This window comes from Drosophila elegans, unplaced genomic scaffold, assembly GCF_018152505.1.
Source record: "Drosophila elegans isolate 14027-0461.03 unplaced genomic scaffold, ASM1815250v1 contig_149, whole genome shotgun sequence".
Lineage (NCBI taxonomy): Eukaryota > Metazoa > Arthropoda > Insecta > Diptera > Drosophilidae > Drosophila > Drosophila elegans.
Genome location: NW_024545513.1, coordinates 26,730,571 through 26,751,529, shown reverse-complemented (window position 1 = coordinate 26,751,529; position 20,959 = coordinate 26,730,571). Strand labels below are relative to the sequence as shown.

General features: G+C 33.9%; 6 protein-coding genes across 6 annotated transcripts; 3 read left to right on the top strand and 3 right to left on the bottom strand.

Annotated features, from left to right (window-relative positions):
* Positions 1 to 1,091: 1,091 nt before the first annotated feature.
* On the bottom strand, positions 1,092 to 1,664 carry LOC121467989. The gene has a single exon (XM_041710826.1). The coding sequence runs from the start codon at positions 1,662 to 1,664 to the stop codon at positions 1,092 to 1,094; it is 573 nt and encodes a 190-aa protein (XP_041566760.1).
* Positions 1,665 to 1,921: 257 nt separating this feature from the next.
* LOC121467962 lies at positions 1,922 to 2,440 on the top strand. The gene is made up of 2 exons (XM_041710746.1): positions 1,922 to 1,999; positions 2,063 to 2,440. Exons 1-2 carry the CDS (start codon positions 1,958 to 1,960, stop codon positions 2,438 to 2,440), a joined length of 420 nt encoding a protein of 139 aa, XP_041566680.1. The 5' UTR covers positions 1,922 to 1,957.
* Positions 2,441 to 9,785: 7,345 nt separating this feature from the next.
* LOC108138380 lies at positions 9,786 to 10,337 on the bottom strand. The gene has a single exon (XM_017260562.2). It carries the CDS (start codon positions 10,335 to 10,337, stop codon positions 9,786 to 9,788), a length of 552 nt encoding a protein of 183 aa, XP_017116051.2.
* A 2,969-nt stretch (positions 10,338 to 13,306) lies between these two features.
* LOC121467988 lies at positions 13,307 to 13,879 on the top strand. The gene has a single exon (XM_041710825.1). It carries the CDS (start codon positions 13,307 to 13,309, stop codon positions 13,877 to 13,879), a length of 573 nt encoding a protein of 190 aa, XP_041566759.1.
* A 4,052-nt stretch (positions 13,880 to 17,931) lies between these two features.
* On the bottom strand, positions 17,932 to 18,964 carry LOC121467953. The gene is made up of 2 exons (XM_041710733.1): positions 18,842 to 18,964; positions 17,932 to 18,778 (listed from the first exon to the last, which is right to left on the bottom strand). The coding sequence occupies exons 1-2, from the start codon at positions 18,881 to 18,883 to the stop codon at positions 18,320 to 18,322; spliced, it is 501 nt and encodes a 166-aa protein (XP_041566667.1). The 5' UTR covers positions 18,884 to 18,964; the 3' UTR covers positions 17,932 to 18,319.
* Positions 18,965 to 19,367: 403 nt separating this feature from the next.
* On the top strand, positions 19,368 to 19,985 carry LOC121467987. The gene has a single exon (XM_041710824.1). The coding sequence runs from the start codon at positions 19,368 to 19,370 to the stop codon at positions 19,983 to 19,985; it is 618 nt and encodes a 205-aa protein (XP_041566758.1).
* The last annotated feature ends 974 nt before the right edge of the window (positions 19,986 to 20,959 follow it).

The following is a 20,959-nucleotide window of genomic DNA, read 5'->3' as shown; positions in this document are numbered from 1 at the left end:
TAAAACACGGCGGCGGAGAAGTCATGGTGTGGGGATGCATGTCATCGGCGGGTGTTGGAGAGCTTGTCTTCATCGAGGGAATCATGGACAAGGTAAACTACCTCAACATTCTGAAGGAAACCTCAAAAAAATGCCCTAAAGCTGAATATGCCGAATTTCTTCACATTTATGCAAGACAATGATCTGAAACATACTGCTGAAGTTGTGTGTATGTGGTTCGCTTACAACAACGTACATTTGTTGCCACATCCACCAGAGTCACCTGACCTGAATCCGATCGAGCATGAACTGGATGTGAAAAGACGACATTTCATCAAAAAACAAGAAAGACAGCAAACTTCGGCAAGCCGAAGTTCATATACTCTTGCAGCTATTGCAAGAATTAAATATTTTTGAAAACACTAAAATTATGATTAACTTGCGTATGTGTTTAAAAACTTGAAGATATGATGATTTGCAGCTCAATTATTAGATAGTAATTTTATATATTTTTATTGTTCCTATGGGAGCTATATGATATAGTCGTCCGATTTTGATGAAATTTAAATCGAAATTCTGAAATATTCAACCATTAATATATGTCAAAGAACTTAAAAAAAATTAAAATTAATAAAAAAAATTATAACTTTGCTGTTTAGTTATAATTTTTTTTATTTATTTTTTCGATTGTTCCTATGGGAGCTATATGCTATAGTCGTCCGATCCTGCTCGTTCCGACTTATATACTACCTGCAATAGAAAGACAACTTTTGGGAAGGTTTCATGCAGATAGTTTTAAAACTGAGAGACTAGTTTGCGTAGAAACGGACGGACAGACGGACATGGCTAGATCGACTCGCCTAGTGATGCTGATCAAGAATATATATACTTTATAGGGTCGGAGATGTCTCCTTCACTGCGTTGCAAACTTCTGACTGAAATTATAAAAAGCAAGCCTTTGAAGTAATGAAATTTAATTGCATTAAATTATAATAATTAAAATATCGGAAATAAATTAAATAAAAGTAATGATTATATTATATATTTGCTAAAATTTTTATTAAACTTATTTATGATCTTTGCCACGATACTTTTGTTCCGTTGACTCCAATTTATTTGATTCCATCAGTATTTCGCTTCCTAGCAGCTCGAAAGATTGACTGTTTCTCCAACTCTTTCATTTCCCGTCGAAAGGCTTTCACCTCCTCCTTGGCCACAATTGAAAGGACACTGGGTGAGAGACAATCGTCCTTGGAGCCGAACAACTTCCGCACATCGTCGATCTCGAAACCCTTGAGCAGCACCGTCGATTCCATGGTCAGTAGAACCACTGTCACCGCCGAGTGATTGACTTTCTCCACAATCCAAGCCCGCTCATCGCTCACAGCATTGAGCAGTTTCTGGCAGATTGCATCCACCAGGAATTGCAGAGCTCGAAAGACGGGGAACCAAATGACCACCAATAGCACTTGTATTGTTAGACAAAGGAACGCAACCTCAAGGATTTTAGCCACAACACTTTGAATGATATTTAGGTTGTACTTCAATTTCAATTTATGCAGCAAAATTATGGCGAGAATTAAAAAAACAGTTGATTCCGTACTGGCCTCCACCGGATTGTAAAAGAGGCCTGTGCAATGGCAAAATATCGAAAAAAGCAGGGCACTAATAAAAGTGGGTTCCATTTTTTGTTTGTGTAAAAAAATTCAAAAATTTACAAAAGAACCGACAATTTTCCTCACTACTCTGTTGGATTGGTGTAGAATTGTCTATCACTTTTCGAAGCGGATGTGAATTTATAAACTTGGCCAACTTATGTTTGAACTTTTCTAATTTAATTTTGTTTTTTTAGACTTCCAACATTTTACTGGCAATCATCATTCAGTCATTCACTTTCAAAGCGTTTGAATGCTCTTGGAATTCTCCGCAAAAAAGAAAATAATTTTATTTTAATTAATTTTTAAAAGTACTTTGCAACATGATGCCGATTTCGCTAAGGAGTAGGCCGATAATGAAACGTGTAAGCTGTTGGGTGTATTAATAGTTCAAATAATATAGAATTAATATATTTATGAATCTTAAGAGGATGAGTATAAGTGGAGCTAGGCCTTTGCCTAACCATGCCATAGAGAAAATCAAGCAGCGCAATTTTCCTGAAAATCTCGATCTGAGTAACCGTAGTACCGATGATGGACTAAGACGTCCAATGGGTGATATGTACGGCTGGAATGGAAACAATTCTGGTGGACAATTGGGTTTGAGTCGCAATGCTCCTCCACCGCCGCAGAATCTCGATTGGAGTTCCTCCGGTCCCAGACGCAATCTCTCTCCCGTTGGCATGTATGATCGCAATTTGTCCACCAACATGATGGGCTATGGAAACTTTGAGAATCAACGGCCCAGAGGTCGTGAATCCAATGAGTTTATTCCAAACTCGTATGCAGGAAGTCGTGAGCGATAATTTTTCACAACCAATGGGTTTTCGAAACATTCAGAAGCAATATTTCGCAACGAACCGTTGATGGGTAATCAACATTCCATGAATATGAGCCGTGAGCCACCTTCGAGATTTGATAATCATCGTGAGTTTACCAATGAACATTTTGGTACCGAAGGACAGCCGTTGGAATATCGCAGAGTTGAGCCAATTCCCAGGACTCAAGAGTTGTTGTCTAAGGTTTTTACAATTGCGGGATTTAAGATGCCCTATGTGAGTGATGTGGTGGGCAAGCTTCCCCAAAAGAAATCAAAGTCCTATGCAGTGCGGTTCTTCAAGAGGTCACCCGACTATGTCATTCGCTCGAAGAAATCCAAGGATGTGCCCATCATTCAGCACTTATACTCATCCTCTTAAGATTCATAAATATATTAATTCTATATTATTTGAACTATTAATACACCCAACAGCTTACACGTTTCATTATCGGCCTACTCCTTAGCGAAATCGGCATCACGTTGCAAAGTACTTTTAAAAATTAATTAAAATTAAATTATTTTCTTTTTTTGCGGAGAATTCCAAGAGCATTCAAACGCTTTGAAAGTGAATGACTGAATGATGATTGCCAGTAAAATGTTGGAAGTCTAAAAAAACAAAGCTTACTGTGTTCAAGAATAAACTTCATTTTAGTATTAATATTTAAAATTAATTTATTAATGTGTAAATGAAAAAATCATTTGGATCTTAATTTAATCCTTTGTGCATAAAGTTCATTGCGTAAAAAATACGTTTATAATTTAAAACGCTTGTGAAATGTATTTTTGGCACTGTGTCATTTGCCACGAACTGTTTCCGCCACCTGCTCGCAGATGGCGGCAGAAACTGGGTTCAGTTTATGCTACCAGCGCTACATGTCCAAATGAACCCATGTAATGTGTGCCTATTGAAGCCTAAATCTGTTTTGCTGCGACCATGTAATCATGTAAAAATCTCCGGCTTATGTTGGGATAAAATTGTCGAAACTATTTCCTTGAAATATAATGACATTGAAGATGATGAAAGTGGAAATTAGAAACCGAATTGTCCCAGCTGTAATCAGCCTGTTAATGAGGCAATTCGAAATGTTTTTATTTACAATTAAGTAAGAAGTCAACTAAAGTGATGTTAATAAATCCAAAAACAAACAGTTTGAAGTAATACATATAAATGACAAGGTTTTTCTTTGAATCGGGACGGCATGATCCATCTACATGGTGGTAAAATATTTATTTTTTATGTCGTTTGCAGAAGGGCGGAGATATGTCGTTTTTATACGACAAACCTCCGCGTTGATCAACGGGGGAGTTATGTCGTAAAAAACCACATATTTTCGCGGAGATACATACATATGTCGCGCGGAGATCTGACACTATGGCAGCTAATAACGGCCCTTTTGGATGAGTTGTCCAAAATAGGACCAGAAACGACCCATCACGCCTGAATGCGGCCATTAAAGTCAAGGGCTATCATACAAAATACTGAAAATATCTTTAAGACTTTTATGTTAATTATTAAAGACTAAATATAAAATGCATCATTTAAGCTGTGACCTAATAAAATTGGAAAATTTATTTTTTTTTGTTAAATTAACCCATTGACTTCTTCGTATGAAATAAACGATGTTCATTTATTACACTGAATATATAAATCTATTATTATCCATTAGAATTTTAAACATACATAGCTCTTTACGTTCAAAAGTTACAGCCGAAAACATTTTTAGATAGGCTCTGCATCAAATAAGCTGTGAGCCACTGTAAGTTAAATGCAATAAATATAAATGGAGATTAGGAACAATTAGGAATCACATGTTCTCGCACACATACACATATACAAAACGTGATATTTTTTATAAAATGTGTTTTTAAATTGTTTATCATCTGCATTCGCAGACAATTGTGTCTTAGTTTGTCTATCAGTAACTTTCTATCTCTCTCTCTTACCTCTCTTCATCTTTCTTTCTCTATCATTCGTTCAATCCTTCTCAATTTCTCTTCGCTCTCCCTTCCACTGTTAACAAAAGTAATATTTTGCCTAATTCTTTTGCCTCTCCTTCTGTAAAATTCAAAAGTCGAAGCAGTTGCAAGTAAAACGGAATATGCGTTTTTAGGAATTCGTTTGCAGTAGATGGCGAAGCTGCGCGCGACTTTTAAATCCAGGGGTGGATCGCCAAAATGTTTTTGTCTTCTGTTAAATGCACTGCCATAAAGCAGTATTGAGCACCCTTGTTTTGTTGCTGAGCAAATAATCGGGTGGTTTGACACAGAAATAAAGGTAAGACAATATTTAATTGTTTTAAATATATTTAATACTCCATTACACCATTACTCATTTTTAGGATACATATTTTATAAAAAAACATAGGAAAAAAACAAGGAGGCTTGTTATACGCAAAGAATTACAACTTAAAAAACAAATTCAAAAGTGTGGCTTCAGCTGAGGTTAAAGATTGGTCGATTGAAACCAGAGAATTTTTAGAAAACGAAGGTAATTTCACATATATCTCTCTTTTAATTTCAATTGCTTATAATATTTGTATTGTTTTTCAGATGAATGTGAACTAGCAAAACTCTGAATTCTCTACAATGCACAGTGGGCCAGAAAATCCAAAAAGTGGCAAAAAACCGATTTCGGAATTTCAAAAAAGTAGTTAGCTGTATTAAAAACATATATATTGAACTAGTATTTGTCAGAAAATATTGCTTGAAACTCAGATAAATGTACCTTGCCTTAAATACAAATAAATTTTTATTTCTATGTGATACAAAACTATTTATTATTTTTTTACAACTAATAATGTTACGAAAATCAAAAATAATAGTTTTCTTTCTTCAAAAAAGTCGAAAAAAAATATATTTTTTTTTATTATTTTCAATACAAAGTTATACGATTTTCAATGTTTGCAACACTTCCAAATAGGCGTTCCCCTTCGTTCCCCTAGATATCAATAAGTGAATTACTCGGAATTATTCCTTGAAATGTGCTGTTTTTGAAAAAGTTGCGCCTTTTTGCGCGTTTTTTGTTTTAAGAAAGAAATAAATAAAAAACCTAGCGCGCTTCCACATTTTTTGCGAGCTTGCGTATACACATTTGTGCCTTTGAGATTGATGACTGAAAATAATATTATATTGTGGAACAACGAATCAGCGAATCTGTAAGATTTTTTCGCCCAATAGCATTGCAATTTTTAAAAGAAACTCGAGATCTTATTCTGAAAGAAAAGATTATATCCAAAATAAAATAGATAATCTAACAGTTTGTAAAGTTCCGCTCTACGAAAACCATAATATTTTTGTTCATTATTGCTTTTTTTAACATTGATAGATGGCAAAGTATTAAATACTATAACTGGTACAAAATCTATGCAAGCATGTCCGATTTGCCAAGCACTCCAAAGAGATTTAATGATATTTCAAATAAGCAAAAAGGAATTTTTTTCCAAATATAAATTCACTTCAATACGGACTCATCCCACTTCACGCTTGGATCAGAATTTTCGAATTATGTTTGCATATTTCCTATAGACTTGACGTGAAAGTTTGGCAATTGAGAACTGAATTGCAGAGAGATTCCTTTCGAGAACAAAACAAACTTATTCAAGCTAGACTTTGAAAGAATTGGGACTGAGAGTAGATAAACCGATGGCAATACAGCCCGCAGAGCTTTTGCAAATCCAAAATTGTTTGCTGAAATCTTAGGCCTAGACTCACAACTAGTTTGTAACTTATAAACTATTCTAATAGCACAACAACAAAACAAACAAAAAGTCCTCTTGACTCCGATAAATTTGATCAATTTGCTACTGCAAAAATTTATATTAAATATTATGATTGGTACCCTATGTCAGCAACACTTCACAAAATTTGTATTTACGGCTCTGAAATAATAAGTGCAAGTTTGCTTCCTATAGGTATGCTTGGGGAGGAAGCATCAGAGGCTCGAAATAAAGATTATAAAAATTAAAGACAATTTTTGAGTAGAAAACATAGCCGCATAACAACTTTGGAAGATTTTTTTAATCGAGCTATGGACACTTCTGATCCGAAAATATCCTTTATAAACCTTTCTTTGCGTCTCAAACGCACAAGATTATTGTCATTACCTAAAGAGGTAATTGACTTATTATAAGAGGCTGCAACTGAAAGTAAATCTTCAGTTGAAACAGAAGAAGAAGATTTCTATGATGAGGATAAACACAATATGTCAAATATACTCAATGAACTGGATGAAATTGAGCTCTTAGAAAATAAAGAAAATGAAAACATATAAAAAAATTTTAAAAAATTAAAAAATTAAAATTAAAAAAAAATAAAAAAACCAAAACAAAAAAAAACGGGATGTTAAATCGGTTTAGGAGCCTTCTGCCTTGCCAAGTGGAGCAGCCTTTACGAAAAAGGGCGATCATTTTTTCAATCTTCGGCGACCCTAGACGACATTTTCCTGTAATACCCAATTCTTCGCCAGTCGTTTGGACACGTTTTGGTAAGAGTTACAATTACTGTAATTCGCTTGATAAAAATTAAAATATTTGTATTTTTACAGGTGGAATCAGACTTCGCTCGCTCATTCCCAGGCAAGGATAAACTCCTCGTGGAAAACTGGGGTTATTTTAAAACTAAAATATTTCAAATATTTAATAATAACATATCAAGCAAAAATTGTTGTGCTCTCTTGCAAAAATCGAATTAGGAATCAAGTGGTAAGTCCAAATTTATATATTTATCAAGAAAAAAAGAAAACTTGGGCAAGCCGATAAGTATATGAACTACATTTTGGCTTTTATATTTTCAAAAATAATGAAGATATCTTGATTTTGCTATATGAAATTGTTGTCCGATATTAATAAAGTTAAAATCATTATTATAAAATTCTAAACAATGGCTAAATCTTGAAGTACATTAATAGGAAAACAGCAAAGTTATAACTTAAATTTTGTTTGTTTTTTAATTTTCCTTTTCTTCCAACGACATAATGAGCTCTTCACTGCGTAGCAAACTTTTGATTGAAATTACAATACCTTCTTCAAGGGTAAACAAATTTTAAATAACCAACTTTTAAAATATACAAGCTAGCCATAAATATTTAACAAAATTTTATTGACAAAGTTCATTGTTTTTTTATTTTAATATTTTTATATAATAATAATATTTTAAATAATATGTTCAATTTTTTTCATAGAAGTGAAGGACGTTATTTGCTTACTTTACCTTTTAATAAAATTATGCAAATATTTAAAATATGTATGTGTATACTAATAATAATATTTTGTAAATAAATAAAAAATTATTAAAACTAATTTTTTCAATGGAGTTTGATTTCTTGTTCTTAGAAAAATTATTTCTCATTTTGAGAAAAGGTATTTTAAGTTTTAAGAAACATTATATTTTATTTTAAAAAATATTATTTATTATTTTAACAAAAAATTTTTTTTTGTTTGAAGAAAGGATAATTTAAGAAATAAACTTTCATCAAATGAAGGTGACTCGCCTTTAGTAAAAATTCATTGGGGATTTTACTAGATTTTAGGGAGAAATTTCTTTTAAAAATATTCAAAAACCTTTTTTTTTTAATGTAAGGAAAGTACTTAGTAAAATGGCCTGAAATTTTTTGCACATAACAGGGCAAGCTTTCAACTTTATTTTAATATATTTGTTTTATAAAATATGGAAATATAACGATACTATGGGCTGACTACCGAGAGTCCAAAAAAAAGTATTTCAACTGCTGATATGATTCCGGTCGAATGAGTGGCTGAAGTCAAAAAAATTTAAAATGATTATGAAAGCAGTTTTCAAAAATTTAATTTCGAGATAAACGGTGCAGCGGTGTATGCCTGCAAGCGGTCGCTACTTAGAACTTTGGCACTCAAAATCTTTTTTAGATCGGACCTTGCCGCTTTCTTAGGATATTTTTAAAATTGTAAACTATTGTTCTTTTCTTGTTAAGCATCACTAGGAGAGTAGATCTAGCCATGTCCGTCTGTCCGTCCGTCCATCCGTCCGATTGCATGAAACTCTCCCAAAAGGTGTCTTTCTATTGCAAGTAGTATATAAGTCGGAACGAGCCGGATCGGACTACTATAGCATATAGCTCCCAAAGGAACAATCGGAAAATAAATGAAAAAAATTATAACTTTTCTGTTTTTTAATTTTTTGTTCAGTTCTTCGACATATAGTAATGGTTAAATATTTTCGATTTACGGTTTAAATTATATCAAAATCGGACGACTATAGCATATAGCTCCCATAGGAACAATCATAAAAATAAATAAAAAAATTATAACTTTGGTGTTTTTTAATTTTTTTTTTTAGTTTTTCGAGATATAGTAATGGCTAAATATTTCAGAGTTACAGTTTAAATTTCATCAAAATCGGACGACTATAGCATATAGCTCCGAAAAATAAATGAAAAAAAATTATAACTTTGCTGTTTTTAATTTTTTGTTTAGTCCTTCGACATATAGCAATGGTTAAATATTTCAGAATTATGGTTTAGATTTTATCAAAATCGGACGTCTATATCATATAGCTCCAATAGAAATAATAAAAATATATAAAGTAACTATCAAATAATTGAGCTGCTAATCATCATAGCTTCAATGTTTTTAAACATATACGCAAGTAAATCATAATTTTAATGTTTTCAAAAATGTTAAATTCTTGCAATAGCTGCAAGGGTATATGAACTTCGGCTTGCCGAAGTTTGCTTTCTTTCTTGTTTTATATATTTTTATTGTTCCTATGGGAGCTATATGATATAGTCGTCCGATTTTGATGAAATTTAAATCGAAACTCTGAAATATTCAACCATTACTATAACAGCAAAGATATAATTTCTTTTTATTTATTTTTTCGATTGTTCCTATGGGAGCTATATGCTGTAGTCGTCCGATCCGGCTCGTTCAGACTTATTTACTACCTGCAATAGAAAGACAACTTTTGGGAAAGTTTTTTTAAAACTGAGAGACTAGTTTGCGTAGAAACGGACGGACAGACGGACAGACGGACGGAAAGACGGACATGGCTAGATCGACTCGCCTAGTGATGCTGATCAAGAATATATATACTTTATAGGGTCGGAGATGTCTCCTTCACTGCGTTGCAAACTTCTGACTGAAATTATAATACCCTCTTCAAGGGTATAAAAAGCAAGCCTTTGAAGTATTGAAATTTAATTGCATTAAATTATAATAATTAAAATATCGGAAATAAATTAAATAAAAGTAATGATTATATTATATATTTGCTAAAATTTTTATTAAACTTATTTATGATCTTTGCCACGATACTTTTGTTCTGTTGACTCCAATTTATTTGATTCCATCAGTATTTCACTTCCTAGCAGCTCGAAAGATTGACTGTTTCTCCAACTCTTTCATTTCCCGTCGAAAGGCTTTCACCTCCTCCTTGGCCACAATTGAAAGGACACTGGGTGAGAGACAATCGTCCTTGGAGCCGAACAACTTCCGCACATCGTCGATCTCGAAACCCTTGAGCAGCACCGTCGATTCCATGGTCAGTAGAACCACTGTCACCGCCGAGTGATTGACTTTCTCCACAATCCAAGCCCGCTCATCGCTCACAGCATTGAGCAGTTTCTGGCAGATTGCATCCACCAGGAATTGCAGAGCTCGAAAGACGGGGAACCAAATGACCACCAATAGCACTTGTATTGTTAGACAAAGGAACGCAACCTCAAGGATTTTAGCCACAACACTTTGAATGATATTTAGGTTGTACTTCAATTTCAATTTATGCAGCAAAATTATGGCGAGAATTAAAAAAACAGTTGATTCCGTACTGGCCTCCACCGGATTGTAAAAGAGGCCTGTGCAATGGCAAAATATCGAAAAAAGCAGGGCACTAATAAAAGTGGGTTCCATTTTTTGTTTGTGTAAAAAAATTCAAAAATTTACAAAAGAACCGACAATTTTCCTCACTACTTTGTTGGATTGGTGTAGAATTGTCTATCACTTTTCGAAGCGGATGTGAATTTATAAACTTGGCCAACTTATGTTTGAACTATTCTAATTTACAAATTATATCCATTAATGATGGTAATTTCAAATCAAATCAAATAATATTAAAATAGCCAAAAATACATTTCACAAGCAATTTAAATTATAAACGTATTTTTTACACAATGAACTTTATGCACAAAGGATTAAATTAAGATCCAAATGATTTTTTCATTTACACATTAATGAATTAATTTTAAATATTAATACTAAAATGAAGTTTATTCTTGAACACAGTAAGCTTTGTTTTTTTAGACTTCCACTTTCAAAGCGTTTGAATGCTCTTGGAATTCTCCGCAAAAAAAGAAAATAATTTTATTTTAATTAATTTTTATACCCTTGCAGAGGGTATTATAATTTCAGTCAGAAGTTTGCAACGCAGTGAAGGAGACATCTCCGACCCTATAAAGTATATATATTCTTGATCAGCATCACTAGGCGAGTCGATCTAGCCATGTCCGTCTGTCCGTCCGTCTAGTCTCTCAGTTTTAAAACTATCTGCATGAAACTTTCCCAAAAGTTGTCTTTCTATTGCAGGTAGTATATAAGTCGGAACGAGCCGGATCAAACGACTATAGCATATAGCTCCCATAGGAACAATAAATAAAAAAAAATTATAACTTTGCTGTTTTTAAATTTTTTTTTTTTTAGTTCTTCGACATATAGTAATGGTTGAATTTCGATTTAAATTTCATCAAAATCGGACGACTATATCATATAGCTCCCATAGGAATATATAAAATAACTATCTAATAATTGAGCTGCAAATCATCATAGCTTCAAGTTTTTAAACACATACGCAAGTAAATCATAAGTTTAATGTTTTCAAAAATATTTAATTCTTGCAATAGCTGCAAGAGTATATGAACTTCGGCTTGCCGAAGTTTGCTTTCTTTCTTGTTTATTATTGGTTTTAATGAAACTAGTTTTAACTCTAGCAAAAAACGATTTAAATACAAGTAGACGATATTAAGTACGAAATATTTGATTTCTTGGATTTTATTACTGGTTTTAATAAAACTAAAGTAAGATATGCCTTTTCTTAAAATAAAAAACGAAATTCATTAAGTTATGGAGTATATTTTTTTAAATATTTGATTGATTTTGTTATTTTCTTCAAAATACAAGCATAAAATATTTTATTTCTTGACTTCCTTGCTATTTTTGCCGTAGACATCGCGGTATTCGGGATACTCCAGCTTGCTGATATTTCGGAGCTCCCAGAAGGCCTGCTTGGCCAGCCAGTGGATGACGGGGCCGTTCCACTCCTTTAGGATTACCTGGTAGTTCCTATCGTCGGTGTCCGTGGACTTCATAACCCGACTGAAGCTATACCACATGTAGATCATGCAGCGCAGCCTGTAGATCCACAAATGATTGGGCACCGAGCGAATAATGTCCTGCAGATTTCCGAGGAGAGTGTGGTCCATTAGGTTAAACACCACCTTCATATTCCCCAGATAACTATTGCCATTCCTGCTCGTTTATCGTTTATCTACATCGATATTTCGGATATCCTGCCACCAACGATCCCAGCTAGGATAGTCTCTGCCCCGATAGACCTTAGTCCACTCCTTGCCGATGTTTTCCCGAAAACGACTGGACAGAAAACCGGTAGCATTGTCCTTGCCGCCGGATTCCTCTTCCATGAAATTCATATCAAGGGTCATGTCGTTGTATACGTGCTGAATGATGGGCACATCCTTGGATTTCTTCGAGCGAATGACATAGTCGGGTGACCTCTTGAAGAACCGCACTGCATAGGACTTTGATTCCTTTTGGGGAAGCTTGCCCACCACATCACTCACATAGGGCATCTTAAATCCCGCAATTGTAAAAACCTTAGACAACAACTCTTGAGTCCTGGGAATTGGCTCAACTCTGCGATATTCCAACGGCTGTCCTTCGGTACCAAAATGTTCATTGGTAAACTCACGATGATTATCAAATCTCGAAGGTGGCTCACGGCTCATATTCATGGAATGTTGATTACCCATCAACGGTTCGTTGCGAAATATTGCTTCTGAATGTTTCGAAAACCCATTGGTTGTGAAAAATTATCGCTCACGACTTCCTGCATACGAGTTTGGAATAAACTCATTGGATTCACGACCTCTGGGCCGTTGATTCTCAAAGTTTCCATAGCCCATCATGTTGGTGGACAAATTGCGATCATACATGCCAACGGGAGAGAGATTGCGTCTGGGACCGGAGGAACTCCAATCGAGATTCTGCGGCGGTGGAGGAGCATTGCGACTCAAACCCAATTGTCCACCAGAATTGTTTCCATTCCAGCCGTACATATCACCCATTGGACGTCTTAGTCCATCATCGGTACTACGGTTACTCAGATCGAGATTTTCAGGAAAATTGCGCTGCTTGATTTTCTCTATGGCATGGTTAGGCAAAGGCCTAGCTCCACTTATACTCATCCTCTTAAGATTCATAAATATATTAATTCTATATTATTTGAACTATTAATACACCCAACAGCTTACACGTTTCATTATCGGCCTACTCCTTAGCGAAATCGGCATCACGTTGCAAAGTACTTTTAAAAATTAATTAAAATTAAATTATTTTCTTTTTTTGCGGAGAATTCCAAGAGCATTCAAACGCTTTGAAAGTGAATGACTGAATGATGATTGCCAGTAAAATGTTGGAAGTCTAAAAAAACAAAATTAAATTAGAAAAGTTCAAACATAAGTTGGCCAAGTTTATAAATTCACATCCGCTTCGAAAAGTGATAGACAATTCTACACCAATCCAACAGAGTAGTGAGGAAAATTGTCGGTTCTTTTGTAAATTTTTGAATTTTTTTACACAAACAAAAAATGGAACCCACTTTTATTAGTGCCCTGCTTTTTTCGATATTTTGCCATTGCACAGGCCTCTTTTACAATCCGGTGGAGGCCAGTACGGAATCAACTGTTTTTTTAATTCTCGCCATAATTTTGCTGCATAAATTGAAATTGAAGTACAACCTAAATATCATTCAAAGTGTTGTGGCTAAAATCCTTGAGGTTGCGTTCCTTTGTCTAACAATACAAGTGCTATTGGTGGTCATTTGGTTCCCCGTCTTTCGAGCTCTGCAATTCCTGGTGGATGCAATCTGCCAGAAACTGCTCAATGCTGTGAGCGATGAGCGGGCTTGGATTGTGGAGAAAGTCAATCACTCGGCGGTGACAGTGGTTCTACTGACCATGGAATCGACGGTGCTGCTCAAGGGTTTCGAGATCGACGATGTGCGGAAGTTGTTCGGCTCCAAGGACGATTGTCTCTCACCCAGTGTCCTTTCAATTGTGGCCAAGGAGGAGGTGAAAGCCTTTCGACGGGAAATGAAAGAGTTGGAGAAACAGTCAATCTTTCGAGCTGCTAGGAAGCGAAATACTGATGGAATCAAATAAATTGGAGTCAACAGAACAAAAGTATCGTGGCAAAGATCATAAATAAGTTTAATAAAAATTTTAGCAAATATATAATATAATCATTACTTTTATTTAATTTATTTCCGATATTTTAATTATTATAATTTAATGCAATTAAATTTCAATACTTCAAAGGCTTGCTTTTTATACCCTTGAAGAGGGTATTATAATTTCAGTCAGAAGTTTGCAACGCAGTGAAGGAGACATCTCCGACCCTATAAAGTATATATATTCTTGATCAGCATCACTAGGCGAGTCGATCTAGCCATGTCCGTCTGTCCGTCCGTCTGTCCGTCCGTTTATATGCAAACTAGTCTCTCAGTTTTAAGGCTATCTGCATGAAACTTTCCCAAAAGTTGTCTTTCTATTGCAGGTAGTATATAAGTCGGAACGAGTCGGATCGGACGACTATAGCATATAGCTCCCATAGGAACAATCGAAAATATAAATAAAAAAAAATTATAACTATGCTGTTTTTAAATTTTTTGTTTAGTTCGTCGACAATTAGTAATGGTTAAATATTTCCGATTTACGGTTTAAATTTCATCAAAATATTTCCAATTTACGGTTTAAATTTCATCAAAGTCGGACGACTATAGCATTTAGCTCCCATAGGAACAATAAATAAAAAAAAATTATAACTTTGCTGCTTTTTAATTTTTTTTTTTAGTTCTTCGACATATAGGAATGGTTGAATATTTCAGAAATTCGATTTAAATTTCAACAAAATCGAACGACTATGTCATATAGCTCCCATAGGAACAATCGCAAAACAAATACAAAAAAAATTATTGCTTTGCTGTTTTTAAATTTTTCTCTTAGTTCTTCGACATATATATATATATATATATTAAAAAACAAAGGTTTTTTGAATATTTTTATTGTTCCCTTGCACTCAAAGAAATTTCTCCCTGAAATCTAGTAAAATCGTCATTGAATTTTTTACTAAAGGCGAGTCACCTTCATTTGATGAAAGTTTATTTATTAAATTAATGGTTATTCCTTTCTTCAAACAAAAATTTTTTTTTAATCAAATAATAAATAATATTTTTTAAAATAAAATATATATATATATAAAATATATAAATAATTTTTCTTAGAACAAGAAATCAAACTCCATTGAAAAAATTAGTTTTAATAATTTTGTATTTATTTATAAAATATTATTATTAGTATACACATACATCTTTTAAATATTTACATAATTTTATTAAAAGGTACCAACAGGGCTGGTAGCAAAAAGCAAATCTCGTCCTTCACGTCTATGAAAAAAATTGAACATATTATTAAAAATATTATTATTTTATAGAAATATTAAAATAAAAAAAAAATGAACTTTGTTAATTAAAATTTTTTATATTGTATATTTTAAAAGTTTGTTATTTAAAATTTGTTTAGACATCTTCATTATTTTTGAAAATATAAAAGCCAAAATGTAGTTCATATACTTATCGGCTTGCCCAAGTTTTCTTTTTTTCTTGATAAATATATAAATTTGGACTTACCACTTGATTCCTAATTCGATTTTTGCAAGAGAGCACAACAATTTTTGCTTGATATGTTATTATTAAATATTTGAAATATTTTAGTTTTAAAATAACCCCAGTTTTCCACGAGGAGTTTATCCTTGCCTGGGAATGAGCGAGCGAAGTCTGATTCCACCTGTAAAAATACAAATATTTTAATTTTTATCAGGCGAATTACAGTAATTGTAACTCTTACCAAAACGTGTCCAAACGACTGGCGAAGAATTGGGTATTACAGGAAAATGTCGTCTAGGGTCGCCGAAGATTGAAAAAAATATCGCCTTATTTCGTAAAGGCTGTTCCATTTGGCAAGGACTTCGCTCATGGGCTCAACATTGTAGCGAAGCCAGAGTTTTGCTAGTTCACATTCATCTGAAAAACAATACAAATATTATAAGCAATTGAAATTAAAAGAGAGATATATGTGAAATTACCTTCGTTTTCTAAAAATTCTCTGGTTTCAATCGACCAATCTTTAACCTCAGCTGAAGCCACACTTTTGAATTTGTTTTTTAAGTTGTAATTCTTTGCGTATAACAAGCCTCCTTGTTTTTTTCCTATGTTTTTTTTTATAAAATATGTATCCTAAAAATGAGTAATGGTGTAATGGAGTATTAAATATATTTAAAACAATTAAATATTGTCTTACCTTTATTTCTGTGTCAAACCACCCGATTATTTGCTCAGCAACAAAACAAGGGTGCTCAATACTGCTTTATGGTAGTGCATTTAACAGAAGACAAAAACATTTTGGCGATCCACCCCTGGATTTAAAAGTCGCGCGCAGCTTCGCCATCTACTGCAAACGAATTCCTAAAAACGCATATTCCGTTTTACTTGCAACTGCTTCGACTTTTGAATTTTACAGAAGGAGAGGCAAAAGAATTAGGCAAAATATTACTTTTGTTAACAGTGGAAGGGAGAGCGAAGAGAAATTGAGAAGGATTGAACTAATGACAGAGAAAGAAAGATGAAGAGAGGTAAGAGAGAGAGATAGAAAGTTACTGATAGACAAACTAAGACACAATTGTCTGCGAATGCAGATGATAAACAATTTAAAAACACATTTTATAAAAAATATCACGTTTTGTATATGTGTATGTGTATGTGTATGTGTGCGAGAACATGTGATTCCTAATTGTTCCTAATCTCAATTTATATTTATTGCATTTAACTTACAGTGGCTCACAGCTTATTTGATGCAGAGCCTATTTAAAAATGTTTTCGGCTGTAACTTTTGAACGTAAAGAGCTATGTATGTTTAAAATTTTAATGGATAATAATAGATTTATATATTCAGTGTAATAAAGGAACATCGTTTATTTCATACGAAGAAGTCAATGGGTTAATATAACAAAAAAAAAATAAATTTTCCAATTTTAAGCTGTGACCTAGCTTAAATGATGCACTTTATATTTAGTCTTTAATAATTAACATAAAAGTCTTAATGATATTTTCAGTATTTTGTATGATAGCCCTTGACTTTAATGGCCGCATTCAGGCGTGATGGGTCGTTTCTGGTCCTATTTTGGACAACTCATCCAAAAGGGCCGTTATTAGCTGCCATAGTGTCAGATCTCCGCGCGACATATGTATGTATCTCCGCGAAAATATGTGGTTTTTTACGACATAACTCCCCCGTTGATCAACGCGGAGGTTTGTCGTATAAAAACGACATATCTCCGCCCTTCTGCAAACGACATAAAAAATAAATATTTTACCACCATGTAGATGGATCATGCCGTCCCGATTCAAAGAAAAACCTTGTCATTTATATGTATTACTTCAAACTGTTTGTTTTTGGATTTATTAACATCACTTTAGTTGACTTCTTACTTAATTGTAAATAAAAACATTTCGAATTGCCTCATTAACAGGCTGATTACAGCTGGGACAATTCGGTTTCTAATTTCCACTTTCATCATCTTCAATGTCATTATATTTCAAGGAAATAGTTTCGACAATTTTATCCCAACATAAGCCGGAGATTTTTACATGATTACATGGTCGCAGCAAAACAGATTTAGGCTTCAATAGGCACACATTACATGGGTTCATTTGGACATGTAGCGCTGGTAGCATAAACTGAACCCAGTTTCTGCCGCCATCTGCGAGCAGGTGGCGGAAACAGTTCGTGGCAAATGACACAGTGCCAAAAATACATTTCACAAGCGTTTTAAATTATAAACGTATTTTTTACGCAATGAACTTTATGCACAAAGGATTAAATTAAGATCCAAATGATTTTTTCATTTACACATTAATAAATTAATTTTAAATATTAATACTAAAATGAAGTTTATTCTTGAACACAGTAAGCTTTGTTTTTTTAGACTTCCAACATTTTACTGGCAATCATCATTCAGTCATTCACTTTCAAAGCGTTTGAATGCTCTTGGAATTCTCCGCAAAAAAAGAAAAATAATTTAATTTTAATTAATTTTTAAAAGTACTTTGCAACGTGATGCCGATTTCGCTAAGGAGTAGGCCGATAATGAAACGTGTAAGCTGTTGGGTGTATTAATAGTTCAAATAATATAGAATTAATATATTTATGAATCTTAAGAGGATGAGTATAAGTGCTGAATGATGGGCACATCCTTGGATTTCTTCGAGCGAATGACATAGTCGGGTGACCTCTTGAAGAACCGCACTGCATAGGACTTTGATTTCTTTTGGGGAAGCTTGCCCACCACATCACTCACATAGGGCATCTTAAATCCCGCAATTGTAAAAACCTTAGACAACAACTCTTGAGTCCTGGGAATTGGCTCAACTCTGCGATATTCCAACGGCTGTCCTTCGGTACCAAAATGTTCATTGGTAAACTCACGATGATTATCAAATCTCGAAGGTGGCTCACGGCTCATATTCATGGAATGTTGATTACCCATCAACGGTTTGTTGCGAAATATTGCTTCCTGAATGTTTCGAAAACCCATTGGTTGTGAAAAGTTATCATTCGGAATAAAACGCTCGGCTCACGACTTCCTGCATACGAGTTTGGAATAAACTCATTGGATTCACGACCTCTGGGCCGTTGATTCTCAAAGTTTCCATAGCCCATCATGTTGGTGGACAAATTGCGATCATACATGCCAACGGGAGAGAGATTGCGTCTGGGACCGGAGGAACTCCAATCGAGATTCTGCGGCGGTGGAGGAGCATTGCGACTCAAACCCAATTGTCCACCAGAATTGTTTCCATTCCAGCCGTACATATCACCCATTGGACGTCTTAGTCCATCATCGGTACTACGGTTACTCAGATCGAGATTTTCAGGAAAATTGCGCTGCTTGATTTTCTCTATGGCATGGTTAGGCAAAGGCCTAGCTCCACTTATACTCATCCTCTTAAGATTCATAAATATATTAATTCTATATTATTTGAACTATTAATACACCCAACAGCTTACACGTTTCATTATCGGCCTACTCCTTAGCGAAATCGGCATCATGTTGCAAAGTACTTTTAAAAATTAATTAAAATAAAATTATTTTCTTTTTTTGCGGAGAATTCCAAGAGCATTCAAACGCTTTGAAAGTGGAAGTCTAAAAAAACAAAGCTTACTGTGTTCAAGAATAAACTTCATTTTAGTATTAATATTTAAAATTAATTCATTAATGTGTAAATGAAAAAATCATTTGGATCTTAATTTAATCCTTTGTGCATAAAGTTCATTGTGTAAAAAATACGTTTATAATTTAAATTGCTTGTGAAATGTATTTTTGGCTATTTTAATATTATTTGATTTGATTTGAAATTACCATCATTAATGGATATAATTTGTAAATTAGAATAGTTCAAACATAAGTTGGCCAAGTTTATAAATTCACATCCGCTTCGAAAAGTGATAGACAATTCTACACCAATCCAACAAAGTAGTGAGGAAAATTGTCGGTTCTTTTGTAAATTTTTGAATTTTTTTACACAAACAAAAAATGGAACCCACTTTTATTAGTGCCCTGCTTTTTTCGATATTTTGCCATTGCACAGGCCTCTTTTACAATCCGGTGGAGGCCAGTACGGAATCAACTGTTTTTTTAATTCTCGCCATAATTTTGCTGCATAAATTGAAATTGAAGTACAACCTAAATATCATTCAAAGTGTTGTGGCTAAAATCCTTGAGGTTGCGTTCCTTTGTCTAACAATACAAGTGCTATTGGTGGTCATTTGGTTCCCCGTCTTTCGAGCTCTGCAATTCCTGGTGGATGCAATCTGCCAGAAACTGCTCAATGCTGTGAGCGATGAGCGGGCTTGGATTGTGGAGAAAGTCAATCACTCGGCGGTGACAGTGGTTCTACTGACCATGGAATCGACGGTGCTGCTCAAGGGTTTCGAGATCGACGATGTGCGGAAGTTGTTCGGCTCCAAGGACGATTGTCTCTCACCCAGTGTCCTTTCAATTGTGGCCAAGGAGGAGGTGAAAGCCTTTCGACGGGAAATGAAAGAGTTGGAGAAACAGTCAATCTTTCGAGCTGCTAGGAGTGAAATACTGATGGAATCAAATAAATTGGAGTCAACAGAACAAAAGTATCGTGGCAAAGATCATAAATAAGTTTAATACAAATTTTAGCAAATATATAATATAATCATTACTTTTATTTAATTTATTTCCGATATTTTAATTATTATAATTTAATGCAATTAAATTTCAATACTTCAAAGGCTTGCTTTTTATACCCTTGAAGAGGGTATTATAATTTCAGTCAGAAGTTTGCAACGCAGTGAAGGAGACATCTCCGACCCTATAAAGTATATATATTCTTGATCAGCATCACTAGGCGAGTCGATCTAGCCATGTCCGTCTGTCCGTCCGTCTGTCCGTCTGTCCGTCCGTTTCTACGCAAACTAGTCTCTCAGTTTTAAAGAAACTTTCCCAAAAGTTGTCTTTCTATTGCAGGTAGTATATAAGTCGGAACGAGCCGGATCGGACGACTATAGCATATAGCTCCCATAGGAACAATCGGAAAAATAATTGCGAAAAAATGATAACTTTGCTGTTTTTTAATTTTTTGTTTAGTTCTTCGACATATAGTAATGGTTAAATATTTCAGAATTACGGTTTAAATTTCATCAAAATCGAACGACTATATCATATATATATCATTGTTTTCTGATGTTAATAAAATTAAAAGCGTATTTTTGAATTTATTATTATTATTATGTTCCATTACTATGTACAAACGAATATAAAACAAAAAAAATTAAAAAATTTAAAAGTCATATTTTGTTTAAAAATTTTTTTTATTATATTGATAATTCTAATAGGAGCTATATGTTACAGTCGACCGATTTTAATAAAATTAAAACCGTAATTCTGAAATGTTAAACCATTACTATTTGTCGAAGAATAAAAAAAAATTAAAAAACAGCAAAGTTATAATATTTTTTCATTTATTTTCCGATTGTTCCTTTGGGATCTATATGCTATAGTAGTCCGATCCGGCTCATTCCGACTTATATACTACTTGCAATAGAAAGACACCTTTTGGGAGAGTTTCATGCAATCGGACGGAAGGACGGACGGAC

Bases quoted from the DNA above. Each gene is read 5' to 3' on its own strand.
- LOC121467989 (XM_041710826.1), bottom strand. From the start codon at position 1,664: ATGGAACCCACTTTTATTAGTGCCCTGCTTTTTTCGATATTTTGCCAT.
- LOC121467962 (XM_041710746.1), top strand. From the start codon at position 1,958: ATGATGCCGATTTCGCTAAGGAGTAGGCCGATAATGAAACGT. The intron at 2,000-2,062 runs GTAAGCTGTTGG...ATGAATCTTAAG, and splicing joins GTAGGCCGATAATGAAACGT to AGGATGAGTATAAGTGGAGC.
- LOC108138380 (XM_017260562.2), bottom strand. From the start codon at position 10,337: ATGGAACCCACTTTTATTAGTGCCCTGCTTTTTTCGATATTTTGCCAT.
- LOC121467988 (XM_041710825.1), top strand. From the start codon at position 13,307: ATGGAACCCACTTTTATTAGTGCCCTGCTTTTTTCGATATTTTGCCAT.
- LOC121467953 (XM_041710733.1), bottom strand. From the start codon at position 18,883: ATGATGCCGATTTCGCTAAGGAGTAGGCCGATAATGAAACGT. The intron at 18,779-18,841 runs GTAAGCTGTTGG...ATGAATCTTAAG, and splicing joins GTAGGCCGATAATGAAACGT to AGGATGAGTATAAGTGGAGC.
- LOC121467987 (XM_041710824.1), top strand. From the start codon at position 19,368: ATGGAACCCACTTTTATTAGTGCCCTGCTTTTTTCGATATTTTGCCAT.